We start from the raw sequence: 13,967 nt of genomic DNA on the forward strand, positions 1-13,967 counted from the left end.
TCTTATAAAGGCATTTAAGCTTATCTTAAATCGTTGTAGTTTTGTGATCTGATTGGGTAAATAAGGTTTTGTGGGCATAAGGTGAGGAAACCGGGTACCGAGTAAAAATCCTGTTGTGAGAGTGTTGTGGATGTTGACTCCATGTGTTACAAAAGTAAATAAACAATTCGACATGAGCAATTCTTAATATATATATCACCCAAATAGTTCATTTTTGCGTGTGAAAAGACAAAATTACAACATGACGTAACTTTATATGGAAAAATGGAAGATCAAGATATCAATGCAAGCATGAATGGGAGAAAGAGAGACATTGGGAAGAGAACGAGCAGAGGACAACATGATCATACACATTGTTTCAAAATTGCGTGATCTGCTAACAGAAAAATGGTCATTGTGTGGTACTAATGCCTCCAGACACATGCAACCAATTCTCACAAAATGTCAAATGAAATGCACATGATTTTACCAACTGTATGCTATTTTATGCGAGTTACTTCTGCATCAAAAACTTGTTGTTCCTTGAACTTTATTTACGATAATATAGCCACTAACCTTATAATTCATTACAGAAATTTCAGAATCTGTGATCCGGTATTCTGTTTCTGTTGTTTCTTCAATTCCTTGCGTTGAAGTTTGCGGTATCACAAACTGCTTAGCTAGATGATATTGTGTAGACATTCCACTTTTTCGTCATGTAATAAACGTAATATTTGAGAAATGAACGCAGGAAACAAGCGTGATTACTTTGCATAGACAGTTTGCATGAATGAATTCTCAACTTGCTTGGGTAGTATTCATAATTCGAAAGAGCTGTGAAGCAAGAACATACCCAATGGTATTTACAAGGAATACTAATGTGAATCTCGCAAAATCTGAGTTCACTAGTTGTGCCGAAACGGCAAAATTCATCACATGCATTGCTAGTAAAACAAGGCTAATATACAACACAGCTGGAGAATCATAAGAAGAAAGCCTAGTTTAGACGTAGCAAAGCTGATTTGGTAGAATAGCCTAGACAAATGAAGAGAAGGACTTGTTATGCATTTTGCTTTCCATCCTATTGAGGTTATAATGCTACCTTATTAGGTTATCATGCATAGAAGGAGAGGACAGACTCTATTTGTAAGTGTTTGGTTAGCTGTTCTCGTAAATTACATAGAACTCGGCTGAAAACATTTTATTCAAATATCATAAAAACCTTTCTATTGTCCCATAGTTTTACTAGCAGCTTGAGAGGCTATTGCAAATAAAAATTGATGTGTTGACAGCTGAACAAATTCAGTATATTTGAGAGGTTTGTCGAAATTAGTCTAGGAGTACCCAGTTTGAACATGCTTTCAAGTATATTATTTCAATAGTGCATGCTGTAATGCAATAGTGGCGGGTTGCTTTATCATTAAACGCGTATCTTACGCCAAGATATAGTATATTATTCTACTAGCCGATCTATCTCGCTACGCTCAATGTCAGCGTCGCCCTGTGGGCTCTTGCCAAGGACATTTTAAACCAGATATAATAAAATTTTGGTATATCAAGTAGATTTTAAACAATTTATTATTAGTTAGTAACAGAAAGGTTGTATCAGAGCCAGGAGAAGGAGAGGAGGTATCTCCGTTAGTATCCTTTTTGCTTACGTTGATATTAAACAAAGCCTATTATTGGGACAATGTGAAAGAAATTCAAATTATATGCAGTATTTGTATATCACAAATGCCATTTTTTGATAATAGAATTGTCATATCATTCACTGCTGCTGATGCTCTTAATAAGATGGCGACATAAAGCTGGTCATAAGTAAATAAAGGACTTGTGTAAGATCTACAGCGACTTTTTTGAGATATTGACATTGCAAAAGGCTCACTTGTAACAAAAGCACTCAAAAAAGTATTTGGGTTAAGCAATTACCCTTTCAATTCCATGATCCCCATTTAATCAACATCGCAATCATCATTATCATCAACAGAAAGGCATTTAGGTCAGCCATCAGCAATGCCGCCGCCAAAATTAATTCAACCTCAGCTTATTTTTTCTTCTGCTCAAGATTGGACAGATCTCGCCTTTTTTCGACTTCTTTAATCTATTTTTTGGTATTCGACTATATGAACTGTGATGATCACCCTACGCTTCCTAATACATTCTTGAAGTACTTTTCAAGGCGCTTCTGACGGTGCTAATTGTAATGAGTGTTTTGATTGAAACTATTGAGCAATTCAATAAAATTTGAAATGAAGTTTTTAGCGAAAATAGCCATATTTTGTATATGAAAGCCTCATAACAGTGGTTTCAGAGGTTGCTCTGGATCGAGACAAACATTTTGATTTGATATATGCCATAGTAAAAGTCTTTATTTTCAAGGCGAAAAATGCGATCCTTTGATTTTCGTAAAAAACCATGAGGGGTACCTCATGCTTTTTAGTTGATTTTTGGCCATATTTTTTAGGTTCTCAAAAAGTTGAGCAAAGGTGTCAGAAAGTTACTACTACTCAAGTGCAATTGTTTGGCGTTATTCCGGTGGCTCAGAAAGGTCTACATGTCAAGATATGAAGGCTTGAAAACTGTCCAATTTGGTTATATTTTGCTTTATGGCTTTTATTTACACGGCATGAACCACATCTTTAGTAGCTAAAACCGTCTGGAAGGGCAGCTCTGCAACCTGTGCAGCTTGTAATTTCAACAAGAGACATACTGATTTTGTAAGACTAATTTATGCGAATTTTGATGCCCTATGTTGCTGGTAAGCTTATTATTAACAATGCAAATGAGAACCCGAATTTGCTGCTTGAACACTATGGTTGTACACCTTTGCTTGGCTACGGTAAAATCGATTAGGACTAATATTAACAAATTGTTGTGCCAGAAGGGCTACAACTGTCTATAAAGATTAAGGTATTCTTGATGGGTAGATATGTCTGTGTTGTGCAACAACATGGACGAGCTATGATAAGTGAAGTGCATCTTAGCTATCTAAATACTGAGGTTCACCAGATGTGATAAGCGTTGTACAAGATAAATTGCTACTTTGGCATTCAGAACTTAGTATAAATAGAATAACTCTTGTCTTCATCAATAAATCTTTAGTTTTTTTGTCTGATCTTATTCAAATAAGTCTTTTCTTGTTTTTATAATATCGAACATTTTTTATAAGCTACAAATAATAATCCTTTTATTCTTTGTGCTTAACACAAATGTTGAATTAGATGCAATATCACTACACTTGACGACGGTGTCACCCTGTGGGCTGTCGCCGTAGACATTCCAAATCATTAACAATAATAAACTCTGCTATATATATGTAGATTTTAAACAATCCGTTATTAATAAAGAAAGAGAGAAATCGAATTTACTACTTAGATACTACGATTTTGCATATTCGCTTCGCAACAATCAAGCCCTCGTATAGATCAATACTATGAAAGGCTGGGCTGGATTATATGTGAATACAACACGTAGAAAGACATGGCTTACAGATTTACTGAGTTTATTAAAGATGAATGCATTGAATACCCCCCCAAAGAGTAGCACGCTTTATTATGTTGCCTTTGTTGCAGAAGCGGGCCCATACTGTTTAATTTTATTACTAGGATGCTATCTATTGCACGGCATGAGATAGTAAAAAGATAACATACATGAAAAATTGTCTTTTAATACTATACGATACAATGTTTGCCACAATATTCATTAGATATTGTTTCTCAATCGCTTGATGACCGTGTGGAATATACAAAATAATCCAATCAGACTGTAGATAATAATCTTCATAAACTGCTACTGTAGTGGAATTAGGTTCTCGAAACTTTGTGGTACTATATTCGCTTTTACTATGCCATCGCGTTGTTGAACAGTTCGTAATATATGAATGTTATTTTGAATGTGTATGTTATATCAAATGTCATAGCAAGGTCTCACACTAAAGGTTTTAGGCTATTCTTAGGTCCTTTGGGTAAATCATGCTAATCATGATTTACAAATCAATTGTTGGGTAGATAGTAAACCTATTTGTATTATAGTTCATCATCATGCTGTAAACCCTAGCATAATGAAAAGTATATAAATGCATCCTTGGGATGCATTCTCAATAAAAGTGTAATTCTTTGGCAGATTCAATTTTACATTGTATTTTGACATAACAGTGTACTAGAGCTGATTCGTTTAAAAGTTACTGGCAGATAAATGTAAAATTATCAAAAAGTTTCCGCATAGAATGTTACAAAGTGTTTGTTATTTAATGGTGTTGTGAGCATAAGTAACAGATTTAGATAAATGTATATGTCTCAGCAGTATAAGTGAGAAAAAAAAATAACCTTTATTATTTTTGATATTCATATTAACTATAAAAGTTACTAACAAAGTCTGTGTGCACCTGTGTCGTGTGTATAGGTATAGTTTTAGAGTAGACTTAGATAAATGTATATAAAAGAATAGAATTGAGATATAAGATGATCTTAATTGTTTTGCAAACTAAGTTGATATTTACACTAAATTAAAAAAAGTTACACACAAAGTCTGTGTGTACCTGACACCTGACAATGAAAAAAAAAAGGGGGGGGTGCTTGCTTCTTTTATACTGACGCCGAAAGCTCACGTCTGGGCCACACTTCTTTATATAAAGACGCTGATGGTCTCACGTCTGACATTTAACTAATATTGAACCCTTATATATGGTGAGAAAATCTTAATATTGTCAAATTGTGGTTTTTTTTAAATATATCACATTTTCATGGGTAAGAATGTAATGAATTGAAAAGTTTGAAATTGATTTGATCGACTTGACTATTCCCAATAACGGAAAATAATTTAGTTAAAATGTAATGGCAGAAGGTTCTTTAGATTATTCCGGTAATATAAGTATTGCTAGTTGCTGACTAGCAAATTCAGAGTGAATTCTTTTGGAGTTGTACTGTATAAACGTGCATCCAACTACTATCAAGGTAAGCTCTAGGCCATGGTATGGTATAGCACCACGGAGGTTTCATATATCGGATACTGGAAAATATGAACACAAAAGCGCCATCGTAGTTAATCAGAGATTAAAGGCTCTTCTTCCCAGAACATGGCGTATCTGATCAAGTGATTTCTTGTTTGCTATTTGGCTATGGATTGCGTGATATGTTGTTTCAAGGCAACACTTGTTGGTATCATTGGCCCTGAGGGGGTTATACCGTAGTCAAACGAAGGTGAATGGCCATGACAATCAAGCATTTAATACAACTTTTGTTAGCATTAATTTATATAAGGATTTTATCATAGGGAGGCGAAGGTGCAATACCAAAATAGTATTCAAGCATCTAGCCCAATACTTGATGCAGTGAAATCAGGCTTAATGGATTTCACAAAAAAAATAAAGCAAAGGTAAAATACAATAGAAATCAACTGTATTTTATTTTGTGTATAAAATGAACTGAGGATCCTGGAATTGAGTAAAAAAAAGAAGAGTATTTATACATTTGCAACTAGCTTGTAGGATTAGTGATGATAGAGAGCAATAGGTGCTGCTATTGCGATATCTGGCAAATGTTGTTGATGTTTGATTTAAAGTGGTAATCAATGCAGGAGCACTGGCCATAAGGGTCGATTTGAGTAACCTTGATGGGCTTGGGTGAGCTATCGTCATAGCATGGTTTAATGTAACCTTGATGGTTTAAAGTGTGATGTTTGTTATTGAAGCATGGAATCCTTTATCTGGGATATTGTGCAACTATGGCAGCAGGGCATAGTTGTCATATTTGAATATGCTTGTTATTGATTTAATTCTATTTGGATAAAGATACCATCACCTATTACGACCATCATGGGTGTGATTGAATACACTGTGATCAGGAGTGATTCATTCACACGATGTGCGATATAAGCGTGTATCTTTACTTTAGTATTTTTAAATGGGTTTTTGATGTACATTTGAGCGCTTTCATTAATAGATCCAAATAGCATGAATTTGAATGAGTGCTATTTGATGAACTTTGGTTTTCAATTAAGTTGCGTTTGGGTGGCTATTTCATTACACTTGATAACAGCGATTTTAAAGGTGGTTTTACCGTAGCGAAGCCAAAATGTAAAGTTTTAGTGTTTAAATAGCATATTCGCATTCTCATTTCCATTACCATTAGCAGGCTTACCGACAACATAATAACGCATCAAAATTTACATGAGTTAGTCTCACCGAAATTGTGGAATACGTCCACTATGATCTGCATTCCGACAGTTCATCCAGTTACTAGATTTAGATATAAACTGTATGTACACTGGATTAGATGTACGATACAGATTTATACTATTAGAAGATATGGACTTCAGATACGCTAGTACTATAAGATTCATACTATATAAGATATAGGCTATAGATGGCACCACGGACATGGATGGCGCTATAGACTTATACTTGTATTCCGACATTGACTACGGATGTTTACCATATCTGGATAAGCACCAAGATTAATGCAATATGAGCTTGTTGCTTCAGATGTGCACTTCATGATCCACGCTATAAGACACATGCTTATATCCGTGATACTAGCTACAGATACTTTATGTACTACAGACTTGTACTATATATGAGACATGCTATAGACATGCATACGATATGTTATAGACATGCCATATATCCAGATACATGTTAAAGATGTATGCTTAGCGATATACACTCAGATATGTACTATTAATATAGACTAAGAAGACTGTACCTATTGGATACATGCTACTAGATCGATATTAATTATACTTATGGAAAGGATAGATCAGGGTACTTCGGATGAGAGTCTAATTGTTCATCCAGATAGAGCTAAATCATGATTAGCTTGCTGGAGTTGTCTTTTAGCATGATTAGACATTAGTTGATCTGAGTTGACTTATTTTTCAATCTAATTAATAGAACTTTTATCCATTGTTATAGTATATAAGAAGGATCATCTACCTGGCCAGTAGAGAGACTTCAGTTGACTTTACACCTGTCAGTTTGATAATAAAATATACCTTTATCAAGTTGATATTACTGTTTTTTATTCTTTTTTTTCCGTGAATTTTAGTCTATAAAGCCTCAAATTCCACAGGTTCCATACTTCAATAACAAACATCACACTTTAAACCATCAAGGTTACATTAAACCATGCTATGACGATAGCTCACCCAAGCCCATCAAGGTTACTCAAATCGACCCTTATGGCTAGTGCTCTTGCATTGATTACCACTTTAAATCAAACGTCAACAACATTTGCCAGATATCGCAGTAGCAGCACCTATTGCTCTCTATCATCACTAACCCTACAAGCTAGTTGCAAATGTATAAATACTCTTCTTTTTTTACTCAATTCCAGAATCTTCAGTTCATTTTATAAGCAAATAAAATACAGCTGATTTCTATTGTATTTTACTATTGCTTTATTTTTTTTTTGTGAAATCTACTCAAACCTGATTTCACTGCAAGAATAAAAGCATCGATAACTTAGATTGCGCTCCGTACAATGCAGAACATCAGGGACATTAGACCGAATTGTAATGCACTTACTCTTCTGGCAACGCAACCCACTACACCGTCGTTTTAGGTCGAATTTCGTTCAAATCTAGCCATTTTCAAGCACGAATATCTCATGCCACAAAGCGTTTTAAGCGCTTGAAATAGCTTCACACGCCTTCTCTTGGCTACGCTTTACTTCTTGATGCTTTATCTCATTTTTTTTTTGGGTTGTTGCAAATTCATGAAAATCATCGTTTTTCCATGAGTATTAGCAAGGGAAAATTTTTGAAAATCAAACGATCGCGTTTTTCACGTCAAAAGTGAAGACTTTTCTTATAATACATATCAGACCAAATTGATTGTACAGATGAAATGCAACATTGGAAACTCTTTCTATGAGACTTCCATATGCTAAATTTTGACATATTCACAGAAAACCTGTTTTCATATTTTTGGAAATTGCTCATTATTTTTGGTGTGAAAGCTGAAAGTAATCAGCACCATTCGATGCGGCTTCTTTAGTCCTCTAGAAATGTATTACAGAGTTGGGTGTGGCAACGACAGTTTTCATAGTCAAATTTAGCAAAAACGTTTAAAGATTGTGAGATCAAGTCAAGTTTGAACACGAAAATACCACTGCATAATTTCAAATTAAACTACCGCAACTACGGCTGCTACGGTACAAGACTGAGATAAATCTACTGGTCGTGACGTCGGATAGGGTGCCCTCTCATTTCTTCATGCCTCCGTTTTTTACCCTTTTTGCAAAACGCGTTTTAGTATCAAGCTATGGTGGTTTTGGACACCGTTTGATTGATAATAACACTGTAGCTTCCGACAACTCTGTCTTGTACTGTTGGAAGAACTTGATACTGCTTCTTTGAAGTGGAATATATTAGGTACCATTCGATAACGAGCACTGGAAGGTGTAGAAGTAACATTAATTCAGTTTGTTTATTAGGTTTTAATAATTTTCTGTTTGTTTGCATGAGTGCTGCTGCCACTACTTCTCTGCCATTTCTGCTGCCTGCTTCTTTGGCCTTTGTATGATCTCTGTAGGTGTCGCTCGTTCTTTGGTTTGTCAATGGTGCTGGTATCGCTCGTTGTTTGGTTGTCTATGGTTCTGGTGTTACTGCTGCTTCTGCTAATATGTTCCTTCCTGGTCTAATGTGTTTGGTGCAAGCTCGTTCTCTGGTCTATCTACGGTGATGGTAGGCGGTAAGTATCTTCTTTCTTCTGGCCGCAATGATATAAAACTTCTTTGAACGTTTGTATTATGGCTTCCTTTCTCATCATGTTACTGCATTCATGGCGTTTACTTTTTTGTTGCGTTTTTCCTCTTCTTTTGTTGGTTGTATTGCTTTACATCCGACTATTACCATGAATGTTGCTCATGTATGGATTTTTGTTGCAACAACAACGAGCTGTTCTGAGCGTCTCTGATGTTGTGTTTGTTATACTTTTCTTTGACTCACTTTGTGTGAGTATCCCTCTTTTGCCTACGTACTACTATACTCCTATAGCAGTATGTTCTTTTCTTCTTTCTTTTTTTATTATTATGTTTCTTTGAAGCATACCTTTTTTTTTACGTTGTGTGGATGTGCCTATCCCTGAAGCTCAACAAGACTTTATCCGAGGCTAGGAGGTAGATAGGCTGCCTCCACTTGGTTATCGCTACTTACTTTGGTGGTGATTGAGAGTCTTAACGCCAGAATCTAAAGCTAGGTGGTGTAAGTAAGGCATGCTCTAGCACCTGAGGGAAATTTGATGATAGCAGCGGCTATATTGCTATTATAGCGGCGCTTAAAATTTTGCCTCACATCAAAACAGAGGGAAACCCTCGCAAATTTTTTTTAGGTCAGCAGAGTTTTCAAGCGATTTGATTGGCTCGGGGATTGAATAAAAAATGATCTACAACTATTAGATTTCGTATCAATCCATGTTTTTACGTTTGTAATAAGATGTTATCCAAGTACAGTAGATGTGGAATTTGAGGCTTTATAGACTAAAATTCACGGAAAAAAAAGAATAAAAAAAACAGTAAAGTCAACTTGATAAAGGTATGTTTTATTATCAAACTGACAGGTGTAAAGTAAACTCAAGTATCTCTGTTGTGCCAGAAGGGCTACAACTGTCTATAAAGATTAAGGTATTCTTGATGTGTAGATATGTCTGTGTTGTGCAACAACATGGACAAGCTATGGTAATTGAAGTGCATCTCAGCTATCTAAATACTGAGGTTCACCAGATGTGATAAGCGTTGTACAAGATAAATTGTTACTTTGGCATTCAGAACTTAGCATAAATAGAATAACTCTTGTCTTCATCAATAAATCTTTAGTTTTTGTGTCTGATCTTATTCAAATTAGTCTTTTCTTGTTTTTATAATATCGAACATTTTTTATAAGCTAAAAATAATAATCCTTTTATTCTTTGTGCTTAACAAATCTTATAGTACTAGCGTATCTGAAGTCCATATCTTCTTATAGTATAAATCGATATCGTACATCTAATCCAGTGTACATACAGTTTATATCTAAATCTGGTAACTGGATGAACTGTCGGAATGCAGATCATAGTGGATGTACTCCACAGAACCCTTTATCTGGGATATTGTGCAACTATGGCAGCAGGGCATAGTTGTCATATTTGAATATGCTTGTTATTGATTTGGTTTTATTTGGATAAAGATACTATCACTTATTACGACCATCATGGGTGGGATTGAATACATTGTGATTAGGAGTGATTCATTCACACGATGTGCGATATAAGCATGCATCTTTACTTTAGTATTTTTAAATGGGTTTTTGATGTACATTTGAGCGCTTTCATTAATAGATCCAAATAGCATGAATTTGAATGAGTGCTATTTGATGAATTTCGGTTTTCAATTAAGTTGCGTTTGGGTGGCTATTTCATTACAGATAGTAAGGGTTAAATGCTCTAAAATAAGAAATGACAGATACTAAAGTAAATGTCAAAGGTATTGTAATGTGTTGTAACATAAATATACCTAAAAAGGATACAGGCTCAACAATAAAGGGCTATTCTTTACGCATGATTCAAAAACCATATATTGAAATACCGTTCTTAATCCATCAGATCAACAACTAAATGACCTAACAGAAATATATAAAGTAATGGAATCACTGGCAACTACTAAACTGCTGCCAGATAAGAGATATAAACCAAATAATATAAGTAGAAACGTAGAATATACATTTTATTGCACATTATCCTAATTTCAAATAAAGAAGGAATTTAACAGTATTCTACTTGCTTTTTTAACCCCTTTTTTACTGCAGTAATAAATGTTGATATACAGTGGAACTCGGTGCAACAAGAGCACTGCTGGTTGAAAGGGGTCATTTGAGTAAACTTGATATAGGCTTGGGTGAGCTATCGCTACGGCATATTAGCTTTGAGAATAGCATAGTTGCTGGTTGTTGGAGACAATGGACAAGTCCTTGGATAAATTCTTTATTTTCAGAAAACCTCGATTTCTCAAGACATGCGACTATCAGGTGTACCAGGTCCTTATAGCTATATGAGGGCAAATCAGGAGAGTCCTTAGATGTTTTCCTTCAAGAAGGGGTGAGCATAGACATTGTAGGCAATCAAATATTCCTTAAGAGGTTTACTCATCCAGAGCAGCTTTCGTATTTTGATTGTACTTGCAAGGTGTATGACCCATCGCAAAAGCTACGATACCCTCATTAAATATCGCATTCCGCTATGTCAACTATACTAATAGTATAGTAATCCCTGAATCATCCTTTATTGATCCGTAAGAAAAAATTACTACTACATTATTCTGTCTTTCCATCTCTTGGACTATTAAATACTTGATTTTTCAACACTTGAGAGAGTAAGCCATGTACAGCCTCTACAGTAATTTTTGAACTATCCTTTGTAACTTTGTTCAACTGACTTTCATCATTCTTCTTTCTATCTCCATAATATCCCCCCATGCGGCTCGTCATACTTTCATTTGTTTTGTTCAGTTTTTGTGCAAGATCTGACATTTGTCGAGTTGCATAATCACGATTCTAATCAAATAGGATCAGCAACTCCATCATTAGCGCCAATGTGTTTGACACTTACAGTTAAAAGGGGTGATTGTGACAATGTGTTGACCCAATACTTGTGCCAGAGAACTTCCAATAATTGATTATCCAATGTTGATTTGAAATGAGAAACTTCAAGAGAGTAGTATCTATGCCGTAAATAAATAAATCAATAACTGATACGATGATAAAGCAACTTTGCCGCCCTACGATTTAGCGTGAACACCAAAGTCTTCAATCTTGTTCAGGGGTATAGTCTGATATTCTGAAGGTCCTTCATCGGGCGCTTTATATCCCTTTTCGATAAATTGCTAAGTAGCTCCAAGTAAAATAATTCATCACTGCAATACTTACGGCGGGAAAAGTTCTGAAAGCGCCAATTTCCACCTTACCAGCAGACATGGTACGATTGGGATCGATCTACGGGTGAATATATGTTTAATGGAAGTGATCGTCGTATCAAGTGTTTGGTACGAACCACAACTGCTACAAATGGCTCCTGATACTGCTGATTCAACATTTGTGTGTTCACGTCAATGCCAGACAGCCAACAGCCGTAACCTGGATGTGAGTGATACCATCCAAGCACATTCTCCAACCTGCCAACCTAAAATTGTTGGCCGTTTAGCATCATCTGTAGAATCATGCTATATGTAGTACGCTACCTCCTTGGATTTCTCAATGTATGACACCATGTACTCGTAAGCTTCATTCTGTGCATTGACTCTTGTTTCTGTGCCCTCTACAGGAAGCGCAAAGCTATCCATGACATACATAGTATCGCCTTGAATTTTGCCTTGCATTAATCCCATAATCTCAATGTTGCCACCAGAGCGAGCATGCATCACCTAACGATATTCAGTCATCAAGATGGCGTTGGATCGAGCGTCAAACAATTTACCATTTTAATGAGTGCAATAGCTGATATTTTGACGTGCTTAAAATAATGAGGACTAGATAGAATCAATTAGATGTTGTTGGCGATTTGTCAAGAGATGAAACCTTACTCATTCTTCCAAGGTTTCTGAGCTACGTTTTCTTTGTCTTGCACAGCATCGTAGAAATACACTTGATCCTGAGCAGGATCAACCGTTACAATGTTGTTTTCGAGCTCCCAATTCTTTTGCGAAGTGCTTGCATCCATATTATGCAGAATATGTAGCAAGAAGAAACTAAAAAAGAGAGATTCGAAATGATAGTTGGCTCCAGTTTTAAAGCAAGTGATACGCGCTTTGATGAATTGCGGAGGACTGCATTTATTTCAAGAACTATGTAAGCCCCACAATTGCATTGAAGAGACTGATTAAAGATGTCTTCAAACACTAATTGGAAGTTATAACCGACTTCAACTGTCCTCTGCTTTTCAAATGAGGGTGTGCTAGGCATGGTCATCCACTTTTTATTAATGGCATTTATGGTTGACGCCCTGTAGAGATTTGCATCTCGGGCCACTTTTAGGGCACCTTGATGTCCAATGTTAGTCCCTCTTCTGCGCCTATCAGTGAAGGTAATGAGGATGTTTGAGGAAATTTTTCTGCGTGTCTGATGGTGAATAGAATTTTAGTCTATTCCCGGCAGCATCTAAACGAGTTGGATACTTTCAGCCGTGGTCAGGCTTTCGCTAATCAAGACTAAATGTTACATCCGGAAACAAACATCAATGGATCTCATTAGCTACCTGACCTATTCATCAATATATAGCTGGTTCTTAATTTGGAATACCACAAACAAAGCAAAGCTCCAAACTAGCTTAATATACGTTCTAATTTTAGCGATGTCTGTCTAATATTTTGATTTAGCTAATATACATAAACAGTTGATTGCCTTATTTTGACATCTCAGTCGTGTTCGACCTCATATTAAAGCAGCAGGAATCAATCGTCAGTGCACAGCACACTCCAAACAGTCCTCAAGTAGCACGAATGCCAATACTCATAGCAAACTCGCTCTAAATTTTCCTCACCTGAGCTGCTAGCCTCCTGATCTATGCTTTCACTATCACCACGAATCTTTAAACTGAGCAACATTTGACATTGGATGCATAAAAAGTGTCCAAGCGTGAATCACTTGCAGAAATTGGAGCAAATCCAGACATGTATTCCACTGAAAATCATAGACATTTGTGATTTACGTAGCTAATCTACTTGTAGCCGTCTTGATAGCTTAAGGTGGCATGTAAAATGACGCTTGGCTTAAGCTCCAGGCATTCATGCACCCATTCACCACCGCTGAGCATCGCAGTATCGGTCCCCATTCAAAACAAGCCTCGGTTGGGGTAAATCACCTTGTGTGATCCCATACTCTCAAGCAGTCCTTGCATAGAACCCAGATATACTTGACAATTGGCTCAATTCTGATGCATGTCTCGGCTAATACCACGCCACGGCCATGATTTGCTAGCAGAGCCTGGCTTTGTATCGTTGTATTTGCTATTTGGGAAACAGAAA

General features: G+C 36.1%; 1 protein-coding gene across 1 annotated transcript; it reads right to left on the reverse strand.

Moving 5' to 3' along the window:
• Nucleotides 1-11,262: 11,262 nt before the first annotated feature.
• ATC70_011630 (uncharacterized protein) lies at nt 11,263-12,664 on the reverse strand (the record flags this gene model as incomplete). The annotated part of the gene is made up of 8 exons (XM_064830817.1): nt 11,263-11,502; nt 11,558-11,669; nt 11,731-11,816; nt 11,875-11,940; nt 11,999-12,127; nt 12,186-12,368; nt 12,422-12,473; nt 12,528-12,664. 8 exons carry the CDS (start codon nt 12,662-12,664, stop codon nt 11,263-11,265), a joined length of 1,005 nt encoding a protein of 334 aa, XP_064683319.1.
• Between the last annotated feature and the right edge of the window lie 1,303 nt (nt 12,665-13,967).

The sequence above is a fragment of the Mucor velutinosus genome (genome assembly GCF_035048745.1).
Source record: "Mucor velutinosus strain NIH1002 chromosome Unknown tig00001564, whole genome shotgun sequence".
Taxonomy (NCBI): Eukaryota; Fungi; Mucoromycota; class Mucoromycetes; order Mucorales; family Mucoraceae; genus Mucor; species Mucor velutinosus.